General features: G+C 41.5%; 2 protein-coding genes across 8 annotated transcripts in view; one reads left to right on the forward strand and one right to left on the reverse strand.

The window, feature by feature from the left end:
• nr3c2 (nuclear receptor subfamily 3, group C, member 2) overlaps window positions 1-26,454 on the reverse strand; it is a 70,984-nt gene that overhangs the window by 19,418 nt on the left and 25,112 nt on the right. Inside the window, exons 3-5 of the mRNA XM_088419379.1 lie at window positions 9,029-9,156; window positions 2,721-2,837; window positions 1,652-1,990 (exon numbers count right to left, since the gene is read on the reverse strand). Of these exons, the coding sequence (XP_088275505.1) occupies window positions 1,652-1,990; window positions 2,721-2,837; window positions 9,029-9,156 (584 nt within the window). The remainder of the gene's footprint in view (window positions 1-1,651; window positions 1,991-2,720; window positions 2,838-9,028; window positions 9,157-26,454) is intronic.
• The window catches only part of LOC148421616 (uncharacterized), an 80,553-nt gene that overhangs the window by 2,092 nt on the left and 52,007 nt on the right, over window positions 1-26,454 (forward strand). For all 7 annotated transcript variants that reach the window (XM_088419384.1, XM_088419385.1, XM_088419380.1 and 4 more), the window contains exon 2: window positions 6,815-6,903. In XM_088419384.1, coding sequence (XP_088275510.1) covers window positions 6,815-6,903 — 89 coding nt within the window. The remainder of the gene's footprint in view (window positions 1-6,814; window positions 6,904-26,454) is intronic.

The following is a 26,454-nucleotide window of genomic DNA, read 5'->3' on the forward strand; positions in this document are numbered from 1 at the left end:
AAACAAAAGTCGATTTGTATTTTTTTTCCCTGGCAGCGGCAAAATAACAAGACGGGATTTATTACGCCTGCGACCGGTTGATATCCCCCCACGGAACATCTTTATCTCATCTAACTGCACTTTAATGAGAGCCATCAGAGGCAACATCTGGCCAGAGCACCGATGCTCTAAATGCCTTCACTTTTATAAATCCCCATTCCTATTTAATGGGATTTGAGAGGTAATCTTATTGCAAGATTTGCCCAGTGCTTTCCAGGGGCTGAAAATGAATATAAGATATGAATAAAAGGGCCGGTCGCATTACGGGAGGCTTTTTATTTACGTTTGACGTTTCGTGGAAAGGGAGAAAATGTTGCTGAGCAACGTTTCCAAGGCTTATATAAGTGTGATGATTTTTTTTTTTAATTATTTAATATATAACTTACTATTCATCATATATAATCCTCACAGAAATATGTATGATTAGAAGATTCCAAAAATAGTTATTTTTTAATGCAGCAGTTTTTTTATTCAATTATTTATATTCATTATTGTGTGTAACATATATTATGATAATATATAATAGTAATATGTAAACATATAATGTATAATGTGAATGTAAAGATAAGAAATGAGATGGCGCATTTATATTATATAGCGCAATTGTTGACAAATAAAGTGATTAAGTCATCAATAAGTTTAGGCAATCATGTACTAAAGTAATCGATTACTTTGTCACTTCAGTATTAAAGTAGTCAATTACTTTTTGTTACTTAACTACTTAAGTAAACAATAAATTTAGGCAATTATGTACTAAAGTAATCAATTACTTTATCACTTCGGTATTCAAGTAGTCAATTACTTCTTTTACTTAACTACTTAAGCAATCAATAAATTTAGGCCATTATGTACTAAAGTAATCAATTACTTTATCACTTTAGTATTCAAGTAGTCAATTACTTCTTTTACTTAACTACTTAAGCATTCAATAAATTTAGGCAATTATGAACTAAAGTAATCAATTACTTAATCACTTCAGTATTCAAGTAGTCGATTACTTCTTTTACTTAACTACTTAAGCAATCAATAAATTTAGGCCATTATGTACTAAAGTAATCAATTACTTTATCACTTCAGTATTCAAGTAGTCAATTACTTCTGGTACTTAAGTGCTAGAGTAACGAATTACCTTGGTACTTTTGTACTTAATGTATTTAGTTCCTTTTTGTACTTTAATATCCAAAGTAATTCGTCACTCCTAAGTAATCAATTACATTAGTACCTAATTCAGTACCAATCAAGTTTAGAACTATCTTTTAGCCAGACACCCGAAAAAAATAATAGAATAATGTAAAAAGTAAAAGAAGTAGAAAGAAGTAAAAAGTATATACTGTATGTGTGTATTGTGTGTGTGTGTGTATATATATATATATATATATATATATATATATATATATATATATATATATATATATATATATATATATATATATATATATATATATATGAGTGTGTGTGTAGATAGATACGAATATAAGGAACGAATGCCCTAAATTCTAACATGCTTTCGAAAGTCAGCGTTGACTGAATTTGACGGCTCCAAAGGCGCCGGTTTTCGAATGAAAAAAAAGCTAACCTGAAAATAGCACGGAGGCCACACGCGGGCTCTAACCTGGAAGTACTTTGGCCCACTTGACCAGGCGCACCATCTGCTTGCCGGCCAGGCAGTTGAGGCTGGACAGCAGGTGGTCGGTGGTGTCGGGCAGCGTGTTGTCGTAGCCCGAATACACCTCTTCGGGTTCGATGAGCTCCAGCACGCTGCAGATGGACGGCGGCAGGAAAGGCGTGACCGCGCCGGCGCCGCGGGACATCAGGGCGGCGTTGGCGCCGCCGCCGTTCACTTCCTTCTCCGACGACAGGAAGTCGGCGCCGGACGCCGCCTGGCTATCCTTGGCCGCCTGCGGGTCCTCGCCGACGCTCTTTAACTTGCCCAACTTCTTGGATTTGCGAGCTGTTGGGAGGAGCGCGCGTTTGGTCACCGTTAGCCGAGACGTTCGTCGGGATTTGGGTGGCGGCGCGCACGGTGAGACTGAAACTAGGGTGGGGTCTTGCCAATGAGTGGTTGCAAATTTCCAACGTCTCCGCCTCTCTTACATCATTCGGAGTTCAAAGAAATCAGTAAAACCTTAAAATAAATTCCAAAACGAGAAAGTTATCCTGGTTTTCACAATATCGTAGACGCGTGACGGGACGACTGGCGATGTGGGCTGTGAAGGTGAAATCCAAATGAAAAAATTGATAAGAAGATTGTTATGGTGCCACAACTGAATGGAACAACATAAATTAAATTTGGTACCCTGAAATTAATGATTTCATATTTTTAGGTAGGAGTAGGTAATATGATAAATGATCTTTTTGTTCAGTTACGATTGTAATCCATTTGAATCAAAATAATAAACCCAAAAAACATTTAACTAAAATGGGTTTTATTTGATTTTTTTCATTTATTTGATTAAAACAAGAACTAAATTGTGTGTAAATTGTTCAGACACATACATACGTTAACACATACATAGAAAACTAAATTGGGCCTAAGGTTGAACCTTGCGGTACACCACAGACTAGACTGGAGCTGGGTGACAAGTGGTTATCGATGCAGGCCAAAAGAAAGTTCCCTCAAAAAGATGGACATTTTACCTTCTTAGCATGCTAGCTACTCCCGCTATGTGGCAAGTCCTCACCTCCGAGGTTCATCCCGGCCTGGAGGCACTTGCGTACGCGGCACGCCGGGCAGTTTTTCCGTCGGATCTTGTCGATGATGCAGTCGTTCCTCCCCGCGCAAAGGTAGTTGTGCTGACCTAGCAGGAACAAATAAAGGAGTCAATTTACCATTAGCAATAGGGTCAAAGTAGTGCTATGACTCATCTGAACCAGAAAAGTTTCACAACAATTTCAGTCCAATGAAAAGCCTGTGTTTCTTTGTTATGATCTTTCATAAAACTTGATTGATTTTGACAATTTCCTGGACCGTAGTCACCAGGTCCAGAGAGTAAAATGGACATTGTATTAAAATGCACTTGTTGCCATTTATGAGCGGGAGTTCCAAAGTAGTTGCTAGTGCTACATGCTAGCAACAACAGCAGCTACCAGTACCAGTCCAAACAACCAGGCTTACCTAAATGCTAAGCTAACAGCTAACACACAGATTGTAGAATACACCGTACTGCGTAAACTAGCTCACGTTCATCGTTAGGGGCTCGGTTCAATTTAGAACCTAAAATGCTAAGCTAACACGCTAGCACACAGATTCAGGAATACACTGTACCACGTGTACAATTTCAATGTCAAAGAAAGAAGCTAGCTCACGCTCATTTTTAGGGGCTCGGTTCAATTTGGAACCTAAAACGCTAAGCTAACACGCTAACACACAGATTCAGAAATACACTGTACCACATGTACGATTTCAATGTCAAAGAAAGAAGCTAGCTCACGCTCTTTGTTAGTGGCTCGGTTCAATTTTGAACCTAAATGCTAAGCTAACACGCTAACACACAGAGTCGGGAATACACCGTACTGCCAAAACAAAGCCGCATCGTTCTCCACGTACGATTTGAATGTCACACAGAGCGATGGGCAATTAGAGGAGCGCGGAAGAAGCAAGCCGGCGCGACAGTGATGCTAACTCGCACTCGTCTGGCCCTCAGCTACGCCCAATCAGCTCCCTCCTTTTCCTCCCACATTTACCCATCCATCCCTCGCTTCTTCTTGAGACTCGGAGCGCCATACGCCCACACGCTTATGCGCATATACACACACGAATACAGTACGTAGTCCATTTTGCCATTCGACGGAAACCAAAAAATAAACACACACGCTCGCAGTTGTTGTTTCTGGCCTAGCCAACACACATTCACACGGAGACCCCTGATGTTTTGCATACTGAGTTCACGCGTGTGTGTTGAGGCTTCTTCCGCACGTCCTGGCGTACAGCGCCTTTCGCCGAGCGCGTGTGTGTGTGCCAAAAGCCAAGGAGGCGAACTGCAGGAGGAGAGGCAGCAGCTGTAGCCCCGCTTCACTATTTCTGGCAAAGTCACATGACCGTTACATAAGCTCATTTTTCCCGCTCTAAAAAGCAGCAAACTGCGACACAGGAAACACATAGCGGGCAGGAGCGGCAAGTAGACCCAAGACCCCCCCCCCCGCCCCTCCCCGAGCGCAACACAAACACGCCCCTTTGCAACTCTCGACCGCTGGACTCGTTTTCCAGGATCAGGTTAATGATTGTGAAGTTGCCACATGGGCACAAATCGGTCAAAAGAAATGTCGCTTAGCATCTACCCTATTTTTCGGCCTATAAGCCGCACTGGTATATAAGCAGGAAACCGCTGAGAGCTGCAGAATGAATCGAATTTTAATCGCGACCGCGATATTGGCTGCCACAATAAATTAAGCTGATCGTCTGTAATATTTACATTTAAAAAGCCGTCTACTGTACATACAAAACTTTGTCATCCTACCACCAGGGGGCAATGTTTCCCACATGTTCGCATGACAAAAGTGTCTGCTTTTCTCACTCTAATAGACTATTTACCAGTGTGAAATGGCGTCGAGTTTCTCACCTGATTCCTAATATATTCCGTGCTTGCGAAAAGTTGAATACATTCGGTTTGAAATGACCAAAAAATGACATTTTGACTGCTAACTGATTAAAACGTGCTTAAAAGTAAAACAATGTGCTTGGGTTAGGGTTTTCAATGGTTTGCACTCAGAAAGTAAGTTAATTATTTACTTTATTTAATTTCATTGATTATTATTATTTAATTTCATTGATTATTATTATTTGTAAAAATCAAGCTTTGAATCATTGTTTATGTACTGCTTGTTTAAAAACGGGGCAATAATAGACACGTATAACCAAACATGATGAATAATCGTGATTCAATATTGACCAAAATAATCGTGATTATTATTTTGGCCATAATCGTGCAGATTTACAAGGCACTCGTGGCCATATATTATTTAATAAAGATTTTTATTTTGGAGATGAAGGGAAATGCCCTTATAACATATTTAACTAACTGACGTGTCTATCAAAAAAGAAGGCAAGACTCAGGGAGACTCTCGAGCCGATGACGAAACCAAACAGGAAGTAGTTTGTTTCTAATTTAAGGAGATTTTCCATCTTTAGTTTGCTGCATCATCTGGCATTTCTTTTGCAGCGTGACATGAGCTTAAAATCGCATTGTCACTATTGTGTGTGTTTTTTTTTTAAATAGAGAACAGCTGCATCCAATAAACAGCTCCGCACGGCGCGGCACATCAGCGTTTGGACGCCAGCGCAGGATTCACACGTCATCGGCGGCTTGGCGCGTCCATAATAATACTCTCGTTTTAGCTCGCCCGCTTCGTGTTTTTGCCAGTCACTCTTATTGGACGGCAGCAGCTCGCCGCCACTTTGCTAAAAAGACAGCGCTCGAAAAAAAGAGGTCGGGCGAGGACACAGGTTTGCGCTGTCGGGGCGTCCAATCTCGCCCCCCCCCCCCCCCCCCCCCCCCCGGCTCAGGATTGGGGCCTCCCACAGAAATGAATGGCTCAGGTTGTGTGTGCGTGCGTGAAGGGGGTTATGTAACAACAGCTGGAGCGCGGCCACCTCGCCAACACGTCTAGCAATATACAAGTCGTAATGGTGAAAGCTCCAGACGCTCGCACACGCGCGTTTCCAGACAAGTGCGTGTGTGTATATGCTACTGGAAGTGTTCGTGTGTGACCCACATTGTCGGAAGGTATTTAGGTTAGAGTCTAATGCAGCCTCGAAAGCATACAGTGAGCATGTATGGGTTCAGCTGCTCGACGGCTACGCAAGCTAAGCTAACATGCTAAATGGTTGCACATCCATTAAAAAAAAAAAAAAAATTACTACCGTATTTTCGACACCATAAGGCGCACTGGATTATAAAGCGCACCTTCAACGAATGGCCTATTTTAAAACCGGTTTCATATGTAGGGCGCACCGCATTATAAGGCGCATAGAATAGAAGCTACAGTAGTGGCTGGGGTTGCGTTATGCATTCACCAAAGAGAGTGTCATCAAAACAATCAGCTAAGTCCATCAAACTTTAGGATATAAGCGTCCTCACAACCCCCAAAATGTATGAACAGTTGTTTTATTTTAGTACTGTCTGAAAATTTTGAAAAAAAAAACCTCTTGATTACATGAAAAGACTGTTTGGACCAGGGTTAGGCTCCCGAGCCGCATTCGGTTTTCGCAAAATAAATAATGCTCGATTTAGATCAACTATGCGGACGGCGTAACAAGCGACGCGTTTGAATTGCAGTCAATGAAATTTGCAAACACCGCTAAAAGCTAAATGACAAGCTGAGAACGCAAACAGGAAATACAGTGCAGCCAGATTATTTCGTAATAAAATAACACAGGTAAGTAAACAATACAAATTGGAGGACTTGAAGAATTCTTAACGAAGAATAAATCTCATCTTAATACCCCTTTATGTGAACGCGGATGGATTCAGACTTTGGTTCAGTCTGTTTGTTTCTTTTAATGAAAATAATGTGGTACAACCTTGGTTAGATGTGTGTGTGTGTGTGTATTCTGGATATACAGGAAGTTCCGTTGCAAGGAATCGATCGTTAATTTAATCGTAGAAAATTTAATGCATACATTTTCGGTTGGGCAATTTCTGTTTGAGAGAAATTTTGGTTATAAGTACTTAATTTTAGTCACAAGAATGTATCTCTTTTCCCGGGAAAGTAAAGCAGTTACTTACATGTTAAATGGGGGTAGGAACCTTTGAAACGGAACCTTTGTTTTGCCCAGGCTCCTCTTGAAAAGAAGGAATGTGCACCCTCCCTTCAGAGGAAATTTGGGAAGGACAACTGCACAGGCGGGTCTTCACGATTTTTCAGGTTAGTCCATTTTCAAAGTTTAACCCGAATCGAGCGAGATATTTAGTTAGTTTGTAGTTTGAAGTGGATAACGAGTTTGCTCCAGGCATTGGGGAACGACAAAAAGGTGACAGCTGATTGTCATTATTGGTTGATTGAGAACTCCTTTTGACCACGCGAGTGATGCAAAAGATCTTAACTTGTTTCAGTAAATGAATATTGATCTAAAATATATACAGTAGGATGACGTAAATACTTCATGAATGTTTAATTGTTGTTGTTATGATGTAAACATGATTTATTTGGGAAAAGGGACGATCACTTTTGCATTAAAAGAGGAAATTTGGGGATGCCAAACGCACAGGCGTGTAGCATTTACTGTACTGTAAATGCACTATATGTACAATTTCATGGGAAGTCAAAATACAGTGGGAAATGAACAAATATTTAAATATTAAAGGGCTACGATCTGTAAAATTCATACTTCTTACCACTTCAAACGTGTATTTGTAATATAGTATGTATTTTTTCTGATGACTTTCTAACATTCTTTTGTTGTTTATTGATGCTTTGTTTTGAGGTTTCCGTTTTTTTTTTCCCTATAAGCGGAAGTACTTATAGTAACTGTATTTTTTTCATTTTTTTATGCCTGTTCAAAAAAATTAAGTAAGCGGTTCCTGGCAGTATTCCAGTTCTCTATATTTTCTGGTATAATAGACATGAATGATGGTACACATTTGTTGCTGTAAGCTTGACACAGTTGCCGTTCCTACTGATCACTTTTGAAAGAACCATGCTGACTCGTTCAGCATGCATACATGGCTGTAGGAAAGTTGGTCAATTCATGGTCATCAAGTGAAAATGTCTGATTTGATGTTTGTTTTTCACCAAGCCAAAAAAAAAAAAAAAAAATCCGATTTTTGTACTTATTTTTGTATGACACCCCGTTACCGAAAAAACCCGCATCCCGCAGCTTTAGTCGGCTGATAAGATCCCAAAATGGTATCCGGCACACTCGGCGGTTTCAAACCCTCGAACGCTAATTCCGTTTGTCGTTATGAGCCAGTTAGCAGCCCAAACGTTTCACTTCCCTTCTGGGCAGGAAGTGCCGGAAGAAATCCGACCGAGGACGCGACTCGTCTTTTTTCCCCTTGTCACTTTCTCCCGTTCATCCGTTGCCCACTCAGACAAGGAAATAGTGTAATAAAAAAGGTTTGGGGGCGGGGGGGGTCAGGATGCTGACGCATCACTTCCCATCCCTCTCAATTCCCGCCGTCTCGTTATCGGTCTGACTTTTTCGTTGTCCTTCCTCGCCGCTCTATCGCTGTCCCCCGTCCCCCCTCGCTTCGTTGGCCGTCCTCCCTCTCTCCACTTTGGAGTGGACGTGACGGGAGGGGTCGGGCCAGTTGTTGGCGCCGGCAACCTTGGCAGCGGCCTCGTTATGCCGCCGCCGCCGCCGCCTGCGGCAGGTGTCCGCAAACTCCCGGCCGCTTCCCTTGTTGTTGTTATTCGGGGGCAGACGAGACACGTGCGGCGTACGGCGTCAAGTCCGTCTCCCTGGCGACGACTGGTAAACATCATCAGGCTGAAATCGACATTTGATTTGGAAAGAGCACCATTGCTCTCGTTGAAATTGTCAGGAAAACACCCAGAGGCGGACGACAGCGACGGCGGCTCTGCTTTTTATTTGGCAAATGGAAAAAATAACCACGCCGTCGAAATTCAATTTGCTCCAATTCCAACCACTGAAAACACGAGAATAATCGCCCCAATAGTTTAGATATCGCAGACAGACTTTTACTTGCGTTTGGCACCGATCTATGGCATTTTTGCAAAAAAAATTTTTTAAACAACTTTGAGTGCCATTGACGTGAAATGACGTCAACAGTAACCCTACCAAATGGGTATAAGAGAGTTTATTTTGGTAACAGTAGTTAATGAGAAGAAAAAAAAAAACATCATAAAAGAGCAGCTAAGTGAATCTGGAATGGACTGTTATGTTTGCGAATATCAGGAAATTTTCAACGTAGAGGATAAAATTCTGTAATTTTTTTTTGGAAACATGGTCATAATCTCTACCCCTTTCAACATCCCGACAAAGTTAAGGCAAAGCCTTTTTCTGTATAATAGAAGTTAAGCAGCCTACCTTCCACGGCTCTTTTGAAGAAGACCTTGCAGCTGCCGCACGTCACCACGCCGTAGTGGCAGCCCGACGCTTCGTCCCCGCACACAAGGCACACCTTGGCCGTCGACGAAGGTTGCCTGAGCGGCGAGCTGCAAGGGCACGAGGCAAATATGAGACATCGCTGAGGCGCCGACGGGAATCGCGCCGCGATAAAAATCCCCATAATAAACCCCGGCCGCTACCCGACCGGGCAGCTTGTCCTGGGATCAATTACTGCTAATGTTAGCCATCGCTAGCACTTTTTTTTTTATCTCTGAGGAGATATTCGGCGTGTTTGGGAAAGTCGAGCTGACAGTCCAGGGTGCAATGACTGTGTCCCCCCCCAAAAAAAGAAAAAAAGTGAACATTCAACCTAACCAAGGAGCGGATACAGAATCGTTGCTCCACCTGAAGTAGCATTTTAGCACTTTAGCATCGTAGTTATATCATAATCAGTCGCTAGATTTTCTATCCATCCATTTTCTAGAGCCGCTTATCCTCACAGGGGTCGCAGGATTGCTGGCAAATATCTCAGCTAGCTTCGGGCAGTAGGCGTGGACACCCTGAACTGCTTGCCAGCCAATCAGAGGGCACACGGAGACAAATAACCCTGGGTAGCCTAGCCTAGCCTATCTTAGCCTAGCTTAGCCTCCTTCGTATTTCCTGATTATTTCCAGCTTCGTTTCTATACTAATCATCTTCTTACTTCTACCTTTAACATCACTAGCAATTTTGGGAGCCATGGCTAACCACCATGAAGCATTAAAATTCACAATAAATACGCTATTGTAAGCAGTCACACGTAATCGTCTTTAGCACGTCGGCATCTTACTGACACCGTGACGCCGACCAATAGCAGAGCAGCATCTTAGTGACGCGTTGCAGCGCAGGCAGTTTGACGCAAACAGAAGGTTAAAAACGCCTGAAGAGGGAGGCAAAACGACATACACACATCCAACCCCACAGCTCATGACAGCTGTTGACGCCGTAAAGCAGTTAAAAACGCCGGGACGAAAACAGTTTCAACCTCCACCGTTACATGGAAAAAAACGTAAGCCAGGACCGCCGTAACCCGGGGTCCACTGTATTTCACGCTCAAAACTCTTCCCCCCCCAAATTTTAGTAACCGCGCAGCCCTATTACGGGACGGTCTCATAACCCACGCACACATTTCATGCGGGCGCACACAACATGTAGATGGGTACACGCTCGAGAACACCTTGTATCAAAACATCCAAAGTGGCCTCAGTTTCCCTCTTGGTTTCTCCACTAATTGCCTCTCTGTCATCTAAATCAATGAGATGCAAGGTGATTGTCTGGTTAACATTCCCCTTCCATCCTTCATCAAGGCAGCTGCCAACCTCTCTCTCTCTCTCTCTCGCTTGCCCGCTCACATTTCCTCCAATCGAGGAAGGGCTGCGGCTCGGGATGCAATCAGGAGCCCTGATCTAATTCCCCCTCGTCCATCTACACACACATTCAATTTGTCGGGACGCTTCGAGGAGTCTCCGGTGAGGTGTTTGTCTGAATCCCCTTTCCCTTTGTGCGCGCGCGAGTGTGTGTGTGTGTATGTGTGTGTGTGTCAATCCGATCCGTGTCCAGCCATGTTTTTCAGCATGTTAATCTGCAGAACACACATGCGAGCATGCGCCGGGCCTTATCGCGCCGTCGCGGGCGTTGACATCACAATCAATCGCTCTGCACCGTGACAAAAGGTTCAAACACACACACACACACACACACACACCACGTGCGTCCCGACTCACATTAAGAGCCGGCCGGCCTGCCCGTCCGGCAGCAAGGTGACTTTCCCTCCCCCGGAGGAGTATATAGGTCACTCGCCGCGCGCTTACGAAAGCTGGGCCGCGGTGACGCTGCGCAAAAAAAAAAAAAAAAACACCTGCCGCTACCTGACTAGGCAGCCGGTGCGGCCATTTTGCTGTGGTCCAAATTAAATAAAGCCGGGGCTTATTTTTTTTCGAGCTATGTTTACAAACTGTCTACGCCGATATTTTCTCGTTCGCTTTTTCACCCGGAAAATCCAAATATTGCTACATATTTTGGTATTTGTATACAGGGCCGTGCTAAACACCGGAAACAGGTGCTACACAATTAAATGTCAGAGTAATTATGTCATTGTTTAGTCCCCTGAATTAGCAATTTTGGAACAAGGTTGCATTGTTTACGTCGCGACTCAACCCGGGTGGGAGGAACGCTTTGTGCAATCCTTGCGACATGCTCGTAAGTACGGTACTTCAAAATAAAACCGTTTGTTTGTCCGTGGATTATTTGGTATTGTAAAGTTTATTTTGATTAGATGACATTTGGCACCATTTTTCACTGTCATGCGGCACATTCTGTTGTGTATTCCGCAAAAAAAAAATACAATCTTATAGTGTGCAGGGATGAATTTAGTACTATTTTAAATTTGATAGATCTCATCGTACGAGATCTCAGCCCATCACTAGGATATACGTATATGTGTGTGCGTGTGTGTGTGTGTATATGTGTGTGTAAATATATATATATGTGTATATGTATATATATGTGTGTATATGTATATAATATATGTGTGTATATGTATATATATGTGTGTATATGTATATAATATATGTATGTATATATGTGTATACATATATATGTATACATATATGTGTGTATATATATATGTGTGTGTGTGTATATATATATATATATATATATGTGTATGTGTGTGTGTGTGTATATATATGTGTATATATATATATATATATATATATATATATATATGTGTGTATAGCGTCCTCTCCATGATATCACATACGAGCGAAGCGCCCTGAAATATCGCAAAGCAGGGCCACTACGTTTCCATCCTGCCCCTCGCTCGCCGCGTCTCTATTTCTGACTCGGCATTTCGCTCAACGAGAGCCACCGCACGGATCAAAAGGTCTCATTCTTCGCTCCGACGCCGGCTTTCATTCCCTTATTTTCTTTTCTCCTTACTTTATTTTCTTCCTTCCCCGCAGAAAGCCCAGGGCGGGCGCTTCATTGTTTTCCGCGTCCTTTCATCTCTTAAAGATAACACACAAAGAGCGCTAACTGGTGTAGCTGATGTTTATTTCCCTCGACCGGCGCGAGTACACAAGGCCCTTAGTTTTCTGTTGTTTCTCCGACCGGCGGGGCCGCTTACACGCAGGATAATAATAGAAGCAAAGGCCCAGTGTAACACAAAGATGTTTGGGCCGCGACTTATCCTCCAGCTTTTCCTAAAGTCATCTGCACGCTGGGAAGAAAAAAAAAAAACGGCTTGCGGCAGGGAAGTCCCGACAGTGATTCATCTCTGCTTCCACTCTTTCATGGACGGTAACTTCAAACTTGGCAACACGGCTGCAGAAGCCGCACGCCGGCTTGCTACTGTCGAGAGAGGGACTCATCTTTTTTTTTTTTGTCGCTACACTATCCTATATGCGCCGCCCTCCATCATAATTGGTACCTATGTTTAAAACATAGATGTCCAACTGCAGTCCTCGAGGGTCGGTATCCTGCAGTTTGGTTTTCTCTTCTCAACACACCAGATCAAATGATTAGTAAGCTCTGGGGGAGCTTGAAAATGATCCGAATCAGGTGTGTTTAGGAGAGACAACCAGAAAACCTGCAGGATACCGGCCCTCGAGGACTGGAGTCCGACACCTGTGGTTTAAGATGAGATCTTTGGCCATTTTAATCGGGTTCACAAATTTTCTCATATCTGATCCTATACACCCCGCCAATCAAATTTTCAGACGATTTTTGGTGTTTTATAACCCTTCACCTTCCTCGCGTCCTCCTACTGAATATCCTCCAATGCCCACATGACGAATGAAAGCCTTCAAAAGGCCGCAGCGGCAACGTTAGGTCGCCAAGGACGAGCCGAACAAGACGGACTAATCTCCGCAAACAGATGCTCAGCAAGTCGAGAAAGTCACGGCGCTGCCGCGCGCCAGATAACATTGTTACGGGCCAATAATGAGCCGTGAGGTGGCGGCGGAGGTCAGGCGGGCTCACGTGCTCCAGAAGAACCCCGTTGACCCACATAAGCACATTAGCTTGCCCGCCGCATCTGTAAACAAACTGCTCAAGTGTGTGCGCGCGCGCACAAGAAATTGTGCGGAACAAGAGCCAGTTGGTTGCGCACGTATGCCCGTCGTCGGACACGCCAAGAGCGGCCTAATTTACTCTTGATATTTACTAGAATCTCACATCAGTTCTATCCATACCATATGTTGTTTACATTTATTAACAAAAATCGAAAAATGGTATGCTTTATCTTTGGTGACTTGATGGTGACATAAAGTAGCCCTTAACTGGTCCCTATCGCCACCTACTGTCTTGAGGAGAAATACAAGTCAACAAAGAATTTTCTGTTTGCTGGCATAGTTTCGCCACCGCTCAATGGAATGTTGCAAAAATCGCAGGAAAATCAATATCATAAATCCTATTAAAATGCATCTCAAAAATTGTGATTACAATGGTTTTATATGGGACAAAATTTGGACAATGATTACTTTTGTACGCACACGTATCTCACACGTCCAACTGCAATCACATAGAAATGTCAGAATTGATGCGTTTTGAAATTTCACGTTTGAATCATCTGCTGGAAATTTCAGCTCCCTGTGTTTTTTTTTTCTTCTCTTTGATACTTTTATGATATCATAAAAAATCTAAGGAATGTCCATAATTTGTAACATAATGCCACAAGGGTTAACCCTTATGTACTTTAAATACATCACAGAATCAGATGGGTTAAAAAAAAATATATAATTATGGGTTGGACCCAATTTTCTAGTTTTGTAATGCACATAACAACCCCACAAATGGGTCAAAATTGACACAAATATTGGGTCAGTCCTATTTTGGCCCATAATTGGGTTATTTTTTGCTAGATTTTGTTCAATATCTTTGGACTCATTGAAACTACCTCACCAAGTCTTTGTGTCCTCATTAGGGGACATCCTTGCCATTCCGATCATTTCTCACGTGTTCACTTTGCTGCCCCCCCCCCAGGTAAAAACATGACTTCGCTCGTCCTTGACTTTTTAGTAGCGCTACTGTAATATTTACACACCCGAGCACATGCACGCGTCTCCAAATCTATTTATAACGTCCTTGACTTTTCATGGCGACAAAGTGAAAGTAGCAAAACTCAAAGGGGGAGGGAAGGGGGGGGGCGGCTTACATAAGACGGTCAAAACATCGAGATTGACCCCCACTCAGCAAAGAGAGAGCCTTGGGGGATTGGGTTCCCCTCGCCAAGGTGAGCCTGGCATCGTGCCCGTCCGGCTAGTGCGGAAAGGCGAGACTTCCTCTTTGTGACTTTGCCACTTCCTCCCACACTCAAGGTGGATGGCAACTTTGCTCGTTTGCATATTTTCCTTTTCGTGTTGTTGCGATAACTTGTAATAAAGAGAAAAGCAAATCAAGAATTTACTGCAAGCAAGAATTTATTATTGATGGTCCAGTCTGGACACAAGTCTATTTTTTGTTTTAAAGTACCATCTTTTCCACACTATAAGGCGCACTGGATAATAAGACGCAACCTTCAATGAGTGGCCTGTTTTAAAGCCGTTTTCACATATAAAGTGCACCGCATTATAAGGCGCACAGAATAGAAGCTACAGTAGTGGCTGGGGTTGCGTTAAGCATCCACTAGATGGAGCTGAGCTAAAGGGAATCTGAACTCAACAATCAGATAAGTCGGTCAAACTTTTCAATCGGGAATTAAGAAAAAAAAAAAACGATATCTGGAAAGTAGTATCTGAAGAAAAAATACCTTTTGATTACATTGATTTTTTTTAGATCAATTCCAAGACGAATCAAGAGTTTACAAGAAAATAACTATGATAAAAAATTAAATATTAAACTTATTTTCTTTAATCAAATTGTAACCAAAAACCTTAAAAAAAAAAAAAAAAAAAAATATATATATATATATGTTTTGTTGATTTGCCAAGCTTTTTTTTTGACAAAAAATCAATTTTTGCGCCTTGTCCCCACATAAATCGCTTCAAAATTAGAGCATAAAATTTTAATCTTAAAAATATACATTTTATACACCATAGTCAAATTCAGTGCAAAACGAATCTTAGAATCCATGTTTTTTTTTTTTTGAGAACAGCATTTTATAAGCCAAATGGAGTGTTTTATAATATTAACTGACCATCCTGGACACTAGCTCTATTTTGCTAACAAAAATGCTATGCTACGTGACATGTGATGTCATTGCAGTGACCTAGCAGCCTCCCTGGCACATTTATGCATGCAAACTCCAAGTGACCTTTCCCAAAAAGCAAATCATGATAATCACTCTCATGTACAAAGACAAGACTGTTGTGAGTGTAAACAAAAGCGCACACAAACACACACACACACAGAGAGTGGGAGCCCACGCCTCCCGGGGGGGGCCCGGTTCAGTCCTCGGGCAGCGACACGCTTCAGCGCCACAACAAACTAAAAGTCTTCCTTGTGTTGCATTTAAAGTCCGTCTCCAATTTAAATGTCAACTTCACGGATGGTCTCCGAGCCTGAGGTGGCGCCAGAGGGCACTTTGCAACAGCCAGAGGCAAACTTATTCATGACAATTTACTTCTCATAGGAGTTTGGCTCAAGATGAACAGATTCAGATGAATGAAAGTTGATTTTTTTTTTTTGAGTGGATAAAATAAGAATTTTTGTAGACACCAAAATTCGCCTATGCTAACCAATTAGCAATCATATCTCAGTGGACCCCCGTGTCCCTGTCTTACGTTTTTTTCATGTTGCGATGTGGAGTTTTTTTCGTCCCCCTTTACGGTATGTTCCCGTCTTTGCGACAAAAACAACTGTCATGACCCTAGGGGCTTGGCTGTATTTGTGTTGTTTTGTCTCCATCTGCAGGCGTTTTTTTTTTTTTTTGGCAATTGCACTTATTTTCTGTTGCCGTCACATGACGGGGATCCTGGTCTGCTATTGGTCGGCCTCACTTGTTTCAAAATGGCGGAAGGGTAAAGCTTTGTTCTGTCGCGAGTCGTATTTATAGTGCGTTTTACTGCTTCATTCAAAGTTGAAAGGGTTAGCCATGGCTCCCAAGATTGCTAGTGATGTTAAAAAGAGAAGTAAGATGATTTTTATGGAAACCAAGCTGGGGATAAACAAGAAATACGAAGCTAGCATAGCCCAGGCTAACCTTACTGGGGAATATGGGCATAACAAGCGTCACTCAAAGGTAAATAAATCATTTCTATATTTTTTATTTATGACGTTTTCTGATTGTATACATGTATATTATATATACGTAGCACTTACTATACTATTTCGGTATCAGTTTATATGTAACATAAAATGCACAAGCACATATTTTTTACAGCAAAGTAAAGCTTCTATCGCTCGTATTACAATATAAATGTTCCAAATGTAATTCGGTGCTCATCTTTTGTCCCCTTTCCGAGTAAGGGGGACACGATGAGGACATGCTGTCCATACGCGCAGACAGCGGTTTTCTGGTTTTTGCGGTATTTTTTCAGTCAAAGCTAATAGCGTCATGTCCCTCAGCAGGTGCTGCATTGTTCATCCGTTGGCCATCTGGGCCCGTAATCCTTCGGAGGTGAACAAACTGAATTTGAAAAAGGTCAGCGCGCAGACACATTTAGCTTAACCGCACCACTCCCGTGTGTGTCGGTGTGTGCGTTTGCCCTCCAACTTTCTTTTCCTAGCGCGCGTTGTGCTAGCTTAGCGGCTCGCTATCTTAGCGTTGACCTTTTATGAAAGCGGTGTCAAGCGGTACAGCGACAGGCCAGATGCCGGGCTGGGTAAAGTGTACTTCCTGTAATCGTCAAATTCCGTTTCATTCATGCGATCGCAGTATCGGGATATCAATCGATTAATTTGGGATTTGATACGATGAGGTGATACGTTGAGGTTTCTGGGTAGGGTAAATTTTGGATTTGATACGGTGAGGTGATACCTTGAGGTTTCTAGGTAGGGTGGTAGGTAGGTACTTGGCCTAATTCCAAATCTAACAATGGCAGCCAATGAGTATAATTTGCCCAATCGGAACTCGAAATGACAAAATTTGAAATGAGTATAACAATCTCATTTCATGAAATATTGCGGTCAAAAGTACTAGTACTTGATATTGGTACTTGATATCATGACTACTCAAGACTACCGTATTTTTCGGACACCGATATATATATATATATATATATATATATATATATATATATATATATATATATATATATATATATATTAATATATAATATATATTTTTTTTTCAGAACAGAATACTGTTAGTTCAATAGCAGTTCAAAATCGAAATCAACGCTTCAATAGCAGCTTTTTTTTAGATTATTTTAGTGAACACAAAAACACATTGAACATAATTCATATATACAATCATAAATACATAAATAAACTCATACATACTGTGTACCGTATATAAAATTTACACCTCACAAATTTAACGACGTTATATTAGTCATTTTTGACGCGTATTTTTTTTAATAATATATTTTTAAAATCATTGATTAACATTTTTTCAGTTATATTTCATAGTTGTTCCATAAATTGAAACCTCGAAGATACGCACATTTGCTTGCTGGTGGCTAACAAAAAAACAAAAACAAACCAAAAATAGAGCGTCTTGCAGAACGCTAAGCGCCTGGACGGGAGCCAGCCGCTCACGGCTCTCTTCTTTGGGTCCGGGCGGTTTTTTGCAGCCTCGCGCTCGGCCGTTAAGTAAGACAAACAATGGACACCCCCAACGCAGCTAACTTTAGCCGTCGTCGAGTGTGTTTTGTGTACGCGTGCAAGCCTCCCTCCCTCCCTCCCTCCGGCACCCCCTAAGGTCTCCTCCGTCCACATGTCGGGACGCTAAATGACTGGTGGGAATGGAAGATGATGACATGTGACGGTGACCGCACAGGCTCCGTGGCAACGTGTCAGCAGACGTTAACCCACATTTGGCGTCACATGGCAAACGGAAAGGTCGCCGTTTGAGGGGATGCTTTTTGGCATGTTCATTTTTCCTTTGCCCATCAGTTCCAATGATTTGATTTTTAAGGTTCAGCTATCTGTACAAAGAAGTTCCTGCGCTATAAGCTGATTTCAGCGAGACAAAAATAACATTGTGTTAACTATGCTGTAATTCTTGATCTTTGGCAAAATATCTTTATTATTACCTAGGAACTGTATTTACCATAATTCCCCAAATATAAGGTGCACCTGCGTGTAGGACGCACCCTTAATTTTACGCTCAAATTTTATTATTTCTGTTACCGTGTATAGGAGGCACCATCACTTTGGCAACAATGTAAAAACTATAGCAAAACAATACATTTCATCTTTCTAAATTCTTATATTCTTGTGTTCACATCCGTAAGTTTGTTACAGGTTGTGTTTGAGATTTCCCACACCGTGAGCAAACAGTAAACGCCTCGTCAGTGTAACGCTGAATGCGATACAAGCTGTTGTTTCCCATTTTACCATAGATACCCAAAGTTGTACTGTATGATTGTGTCTATCTGCCAAAAGACCGCAATTGGGCGTTCTTCAACCGCTGCACTCTTAATTGAATCGGCTGGAGACATCAACCTTGACATGATCTTCTCTGTTTTAGTAATATTCCTGCTTGTGAACACGGATGGAGTCGGACGGTGGTTCGGCCTGCTCGCTTCTTTTCTTGAAAATAATGCCGTAAGAACTTCAGCTAACACAAGCTGCTGTTATAGTAAGAATACGTCTGGTATAAAAAGACACCTTTGTGCCTAAACTCGACTTAACTCGAATGGTGTTGACTAAAAAAGAAATCCCATTTTTTGTTACCGTTTATAGGACGCAGCCATGCTTTTGGCCTTAATTTTTTTCAATAATTTAAGTATGTTTTATATTTGAGGAATTGCAGTAGTTGTTGCCAGGCTAATGCTAATGCTAAATATGGAGCGCAGTGCGCTTTTGTGTGTGCGCGCCGTGGAGGTGGCTCGGGTCAGGGCTGATCCCTTTCAGCATAATCTTCCTCGCCAGGGATTTGTCCCGCCGGGGACCTCTAAGCTCTCGGAGGTCACCTGTTGCGTGGTCCCAATCAGTCATTCGCCGTGCAGGAGAAAGCAGCGTAAGCATTAAAGCCCGATCGCGCGCCGGCTCGTTTTCATCAGTTGCCCGTCGTCTGAAACTAACTCGGCCCCCGGTACGACGGTTGAATGGCAGAGATCATTTAGTATGAGCCGTTTCTAGACCCCGAGTTAGCAAAACACTTTAAAATATTGGGAAAAATGAATTGGAATTGAAAAATGTTGTCAAAAAAGATGTCTTCGGGATTCAAAGAGAAAAAGAAAAATCTCCAGAACGCTAGTAACTTTGTTGTGGAATGTAAGTGTTAAGTTTGTAAACTATTTTCTTCTGCTAAAAAGCTAGCTACTTATAGCTAGCCATGTACTCGAGCTAGCTTGTTATTATTATGTAGCCCGCTTGCTAGCGGTATTAAACATATTGTTGTTGTTCTTTTATATGCTAATGACGATAGCCTTGACACCTTTTTCTCTTTGGCTTCCCCCAACCGCTTAATTTGACAAGATTAGCCCAATGATCATATAAAATGGAATACGGTGAGAACAAACGGCGCTGTTTCGTAGCATTGCTAATGTTCTGCCCAAGGTTGCAGCAATCTCTCGTGAGAAACCAAATTCATCTTGAAGTCTGCATTACATATCAAAAGTCGAGCTAGCTACGTAGTCTTTGGTTGTCAACAGCTAACAGATGAATAAAAACGCCTGCACTTTTATCCTCAGAACTTCTCACAAACAGTGATTCCCTATCACCTTGTAGTTATTAGCATTAGCTTAGCATGTTACAACACTTCAATCATCAACTGATAGCTACTTGGTCTGGTTGCGCCCTTGCCCGATTCTTTGGCGACATAAGCGCATAATCTTCGAGAGCTACTTGCGGCTAACTAATTTGTTTGCTATTGTCCCGTTTCATCTCCGTCGGCGAGGTGTGCGGCTGGCTTCCAAATCAAAGTCTCAAGTTGATCCAAGCTGATCCAGTGCGGCTTTGAAGCGCCGTTTAAGCTAGGTGTCTATTTAGGGAGATTTCAACCGCCAAGCAAAGATATTTGTCTTGTTATCGTCAACATTCCTACGCCCGTTAATCATTTTCCCAGTTTGCCTTGTTTCCGAGGAGACGCGCCATCCTCCATCCAGCTGTTTTGCTCCTGTTTTTAACGGGCGGCTAAAAAGAGCCGCGGCGAGGGATCAATAGCGGAGATGAGCGCACGTGGGGCGCACGTGATCGGCCGACCTCTTGCCGTCGCAAAAGATACTTAAAAAAGAAAAAAAATCACCTAAGGGATGGCTCGACGAGGCTGTTTGCTACCAGTAATAACAAAAACGTGGCCACAAAATGTGTTAGAAAAACGTAACGAGATTTTGACTTTGAGTTTCATACACATAATTTTTTTATGTACAACGAACAAAAAAACAAAGAACACGAAAATCCAAAATTTCGCCAATATCCATGAATAAAATTTGTGCTATTGCAGAGCAAGCGATCTTAACGCCTAAAATTGCCCTCAATGTTCAACAATCTCGAAAAGAATCTGAGATCGTGATTTCGGTCCCAAAACGATACATCATTTGTGCCTTTTCCTCAGCTGGAAGATAGCAAGAAAGAATGCAAGAAAGAATAAACTCCGGCGCAAATTCCTAAAGTCGATTGGCCGGCGACATATGTCACGTTAGGGTAACCTTGACTCAGGTGAAAAGCTGCCACACACTTTTGTGATGTATCATTAATAAGGTGCAGCATTTGCAGTGGTGCACACGGCTGCCCTTTTCCACAAGACTCCCTGCAGGTCTGCAGGGGGTTGTGGGATTGAAGGACAAGCCAGACACGACTAAAAAAAAAACAGGAAAAGTTCAGTCTTAGCATGGGTACAAACTATTGTACAGTAAACTAATAAACAACAGGAATCATTTGAGAAACTCAGCGCCATTTCACACTGGTAAATAAAATATTAGGGTGAGAAAAGCAGAGGCTTTTGTCATGCAAACATGTAGGAAACTTTGCCCCCTAGTGGTAGGATGACAAATTGCTTGATTCGACACGCGCGGTAGCAGGCATTTTAAATCTTAGTTATATTTGGCAGCCAATATCATGATTGTGATTAAAATTGGATTAATTGTGCAGCCCTAATATATATATATATATATATATATATATATATACACACACACACATAGAGGGAGAGAGAGAGCGAACTAGTGCTGTTGAAACATCAAATTTTTTTAAAATAATATTAATTGTATTTATTAAAAATAAAAATTCCACCTCTACTACATGGATTTTCCTGTGTGACCATATCTGTTGCAAGTTCACCTCGCTATTTTTCTTGATATTTTTCGTTCTTCTAAGTCAGCCCACACAGGAAAAATATAAATATTAATTACCGATATATGTTTGTTTTTTTTTAACAAAGATATCAAGTTGAAAAATTGTGGAAAAAAAAAACCCTTAAATCTCCATTTTATGGATTTCTGTTTCGACAATTATTTTGGAGAACTTAACTCCCGTACGGTACAGGCGAGGTCATTCTCAGTCAACGGCATGAAAAAAAAACAAAAAACATATTAATTGCAAATGAAAAATAATTTGGGTATGAAATTAATCATCGATAAAATATTAAGCCTCTGAAACCTTTTAAAGTGACCCTAAAATTGTCATTGGCGAGCCTGACGTAACACGCTGCACATTCAAACTCCAACTTTTCTCCACGGCACTGCCAAAACGACAAGTAAGCATTTCTTTACCAGTAGCGCCATCGTTGATGGTTTGACATTTTGCCACTGGGGCGTACGTGCGCCGCCGTGTTCTAAAGGTCTCTTTGGACGCGTGGTGCAACGTTAGGCGGCCGCGGTCATCCGACCCCACCCGACCGTCCTTGGCCTCCCGCCCGAGGCTGCCGCGGTCATGTGTTGGCTCGTGTTTCGCCGGCCGGCGCGGACGCACATGAGCGAGCCCTTTCGCTACCGACTTGCCGCTTCCCCCCCGGGCCCCGCCCCTTTTTAACTTACTGATCAAATCTGGCTTTGCCACAAAGACGCCGTTGAAACGCGGGGATGGCCCCAGCCAACGGGGATTTTCGCCATAAGACTGTCGAGTCATTGCTCTGCTCTGCTCCCGGCTGCTCTGCTCTTTTCTCATGTGTGCACCATCTTTACTTCCTTGCGTTTGATGTGTGAAAAAAAACACCACTAAAATAATGCAAATTGTGGTTTGAACTGTCTGGAGTCTAATTATATATATATATATATATATATATATATATATATGACAATAAAGTGTTATCGTTTTTTTTATTAAATTAACTGTTGTGAAGCATGAAAATCGGAATATAACTGAATATCTTATATTCTTTATATACGTGTATATTATATGTGTGTATATAGATGACAATGAAGTGTTATTGGTATTTTTATGCCCTGTTTTTAATTAAATTAGCTGTTTTGAAGCATGAAAAACAGAATATAACTGAATATCTTATATTCTAAATATATATATATATATATATATATATATATATATATATATATATATATATTACATAAAATTTGACATAAAATATACACGTAAGATACGCCTTGGAATTTGCACAATTTGGTGAGGTATTCAGGTAATAAAAACAGTAAATGAATGAATGCCCCGAAGTTGCACAAATTCTCCGTGTTTAATTCTTTCGTATTCGTTCCCCTTGAATAGCTGGACTCCAGGTATCTGTTGTGTTTATTTGCTTCAATTGTAAACTGAACATGTAAAGGTCAAAGGTCATTTCTGCTTCAAACTGCTGTTTTTCTCGGTCTTTCCCGGACACTCCTGCGGCGCGACTGTCGCTTTTGCGCCAATCTGAACGGCATGCAATTCAGATTGCCATTCAGATTAAAGACATTTGTTCGAGGGTGACAATTTGCCAAACATGAAAAGAGGCGGGGCCAGCGATGTCTTCGCATGCATCACAGTTGAAAGAGTTAGTCAGTCAAATCTGCATCTGTATTGAGTTACCCATTTCCCAGGGAATCTTAAAAGTCGTGCATAAATTGTGCGCCAATAAGCCCGGAGCCATGTTTCCACCAGGCGGTCCAGTTCGCTTCGTCACGGTAAAAATTTGGAACAGCTAGCCTGACTTGTGTTTGTGAACGGCAGCATATTACAATTGCAGAAAGTTCTTGAACCTTTTGGCTCCAGTGACCCCAACGGAGAAATTCGGCCAAGCGATAATGGCAAAAAAGAAAGTTTCACCTGAAGGCTGTCGCTAGCAAATCTTATCCTAATGATTCTTCCATCGCAGGCATATTCATTTTCAGATATCAACAAAATATGCCATCACATTTACTTAAATGGCTTCAGGTTACAAATAATATTATTAATTACATTTCTTTACTTTTGGTTTTGATTAAATATTTATTGTGACGTGATGATGACTCTTTAAGACCTAGCCATTAACCGGTCCCTACCGCCACCTACTGTCTAGAGGTGAAACACAAGTCAACAAAAAATTATGTTTGCTGACATCGTTTGACCGCCGCTCAACGGAATGTTGCAAAAACCGCAGGAAAATCAATGTCATAAATCCTCCTAAATGCATCTCAAAAATTGTAATTATAAAGGTTTTATATGGTCCAAAATTTGGCCAATAATTATTTTTGTGCATGAAATCTCATACGTCCAGCTGCAATCACATAGAAGTGTCAGAATCGTTGCATTTTGAAAATTTTACATGTTTTTATCATCTGCTGGAAATTTTAGCTCCCTAGTGTTCGTTTCCCATTGATTCTTTTATGATATCCCCCCAAAAAATCTAATTTCCATAATTTGTAACAATCCCACAAGGGTTAATAACAATGCTTGCAATCTATTGCTTCATTTTATTCCTTCAGAAGCTCTGTGAAAAAAATCTGCTTTAAAAAAAAAAAAACTCACAAAACCACATCAAGTGGGTATGCTAATGTTAGCATGTAAGCATTTTCTGTATCCCTCTGATTTATTTTGCTATTTTAAAACAAAAAGTCGTTCCGCTTGTCACAAAGGGGCTCGTATTGAGCGGTGACGCATTAATGGGATTATTACGCTACGCGTAAACAAACATGAGACACAAACAAAAATTAGATTGAGTACGAAAAGAAGAATCATGGAGACGTGGAAATAATAAGTACATATTTGGGGTATTCTGGAGGATAGATGTGTCACTGTTTGCACAGTAAGTCCCACGCAAATGAATAACAAGTCTGGTCTGTGACCGGCAAAATCGCTTTTGGCTCTTCATTGTGTATTAATGTCCAGATGGTTGGCCGTAATCTGCCCAGCTTCCTGTTTACAGACAGGTAGGGTTATAAAGTGTCTAAATATAACAAGGGCTTTATTGAAAAGGCTGCAGACGCTGATAAATGCACCGGGCGACGCTAACAAGGACGGCCGGGACCAGCGTTTGCTTTATTTACTGATTTATCACTAATTCTTTTTCATTACTTTGGTGAAAGACGATTCAGAAATTACAGAGCGAGTCGTAAATCGAGCCTGACCCATCACAACGATTTCTTTTTCCTTACTGCTTTTTATAATTGCTTAGGTCTTTATTGATAATGTGTGAGAAAACAGTCACGTTAACAACTAAGCTAATTACCGCGGCGTTAGCGTGAAAAACAGTCCAGTGTACAAACAATATAATATACTACTATAATGATACAGTGTACATACAGCAATAGATACTGTACATATAAACGACCCAGGCCTCAAAAGACAATTAATTCATACTAAATTCGGCGTTTCAAGCAAGCTATTAACCATATCGCTAGCAAGACTTGGCTTTATTTGCCCCTAAATCGATGAGAAACAGCACACATTAACGTCACTGCAAAGCAAACACTACAGTGTACAAATAATTTAATACATTACTAGTATTTAACACAATGTATAGCCCAATATAATAGATAGCGGATTAATGCTAGATTTTTCCAAACTAATGATCACAGCGCTAGCACAACATGGCCTTTTCACCTCAAACCCATGCTAAACACAGCATACATTCCAAAAAAATGTCACAAACAATGCTTACAGTGTAAATGTATAAGAACGATCCCCGGACTCAAAAGATAAACGATGAATGCTAAATGTGGCCTTCATGTTACAACCAAGCTATGCCGTTAGCACGGCGTGGCTTTTTCACCTTCAAACTGATGCTAAACACTGCAAACATTCCAACAAAATGTCAAAAATATACAATTTACACGTATATAATGTGGTGTATATGGAGCGCAATAGACAAAATATGCATCACCACTGTTAGCAAGACTTAGCTTTATTCGCCCCCAAATCGATGCTAAACACACATAAAAGTCACTCAGGAGCAAACACTAGAGTATACAGAGAATATATTAGTTGTATATAAACATCAATATAATAGATAACGAATGATTCAAGGCCACAAAAGTAAAAAGATGAATGCTAAATTTGTCCATAATGTTGTAACCATGCTAATCATGGTAGCGTTAGCACAACATGGCTTTTTCGCCTTCAAACTGATGCTAAACACAACGTACATTCCAACAAAATATCACAAATGAAAATATACTCATATATAATGTAGTGAATATAGAATATAACACAAAATATGTAAGAATGATCCAGGCTTCAAAAGTCTGATTAGTGCTGAAATTTAATCTGACGTTTAGCGAAAATAAGTTTTTAGCAGTGACCAAAATGCTTCTGCAATTTTTTCCTCATAATTTGAAGCCTCTTTTTATATACCTGGCAATTTTATAAGCAGTCAAACCTGCCAAAGTTTGCCTTGCCAGTGATAAATTGAAGACATTATTTACCTGTAACTCATTCAATTAACTTTAAGTTACATTGAATACTTTGCCTGACCAATGAATCTTTCTCAAATGACGCAGTAAAAAAAAAACAAAAACAAAAAAAAACCCTCCCACGCTTAGTCCACTGTACGCGGTTCCATTATGAAAATCAGACTTGCACTGTGAGTGCAGCTGTACAGGCGGCGTTTTCTAGGTCAAGCGCGTACACATCGCCAGTCGTGCATATTTCCAAGCGGCGGAGTGCAATTTGCCAAGAGAACCTGCTTTCCTCCAATCCCCCTTCAAACTTTTCTGTCAGGTTACGGCGACGACGGTGGGGGGTGGGGGGGTGGCGTCGATAGAAACGTCTCGCGGGGATCGACGCGCTACGTCGGGCCCTCGCTCCGTGTCACTCCGTTTTAACGTCACCCAGATTATGTCAGCGTGAAGCCACCCCCGCAACCCCTCTTTCCCCTCTACCCCACCTGGAAAACTCTTCTAACATCATTTTGGATTCCGAGGCTTACATGTCTGTCCCGTGATATCAGTGCCTTTCACATTAAGCGC

This window comes from Hippichthys cyanospilos, chromosome 7, assembly GCF_059441005.1.
Source record: "Hippichthys cyanospilos isolate Australia breed blue-spotted pipefish chromosome 7, RoL_Hcya_1.0, whole genome shotgun sequence".
NCBI classification, from domain to species: Eukaryota; Metazoa; Chordata; class Actinopteri; order Syngnathiformes; family Syngnathidae; genus Hippichthys; species Hippichthys cyanospilos.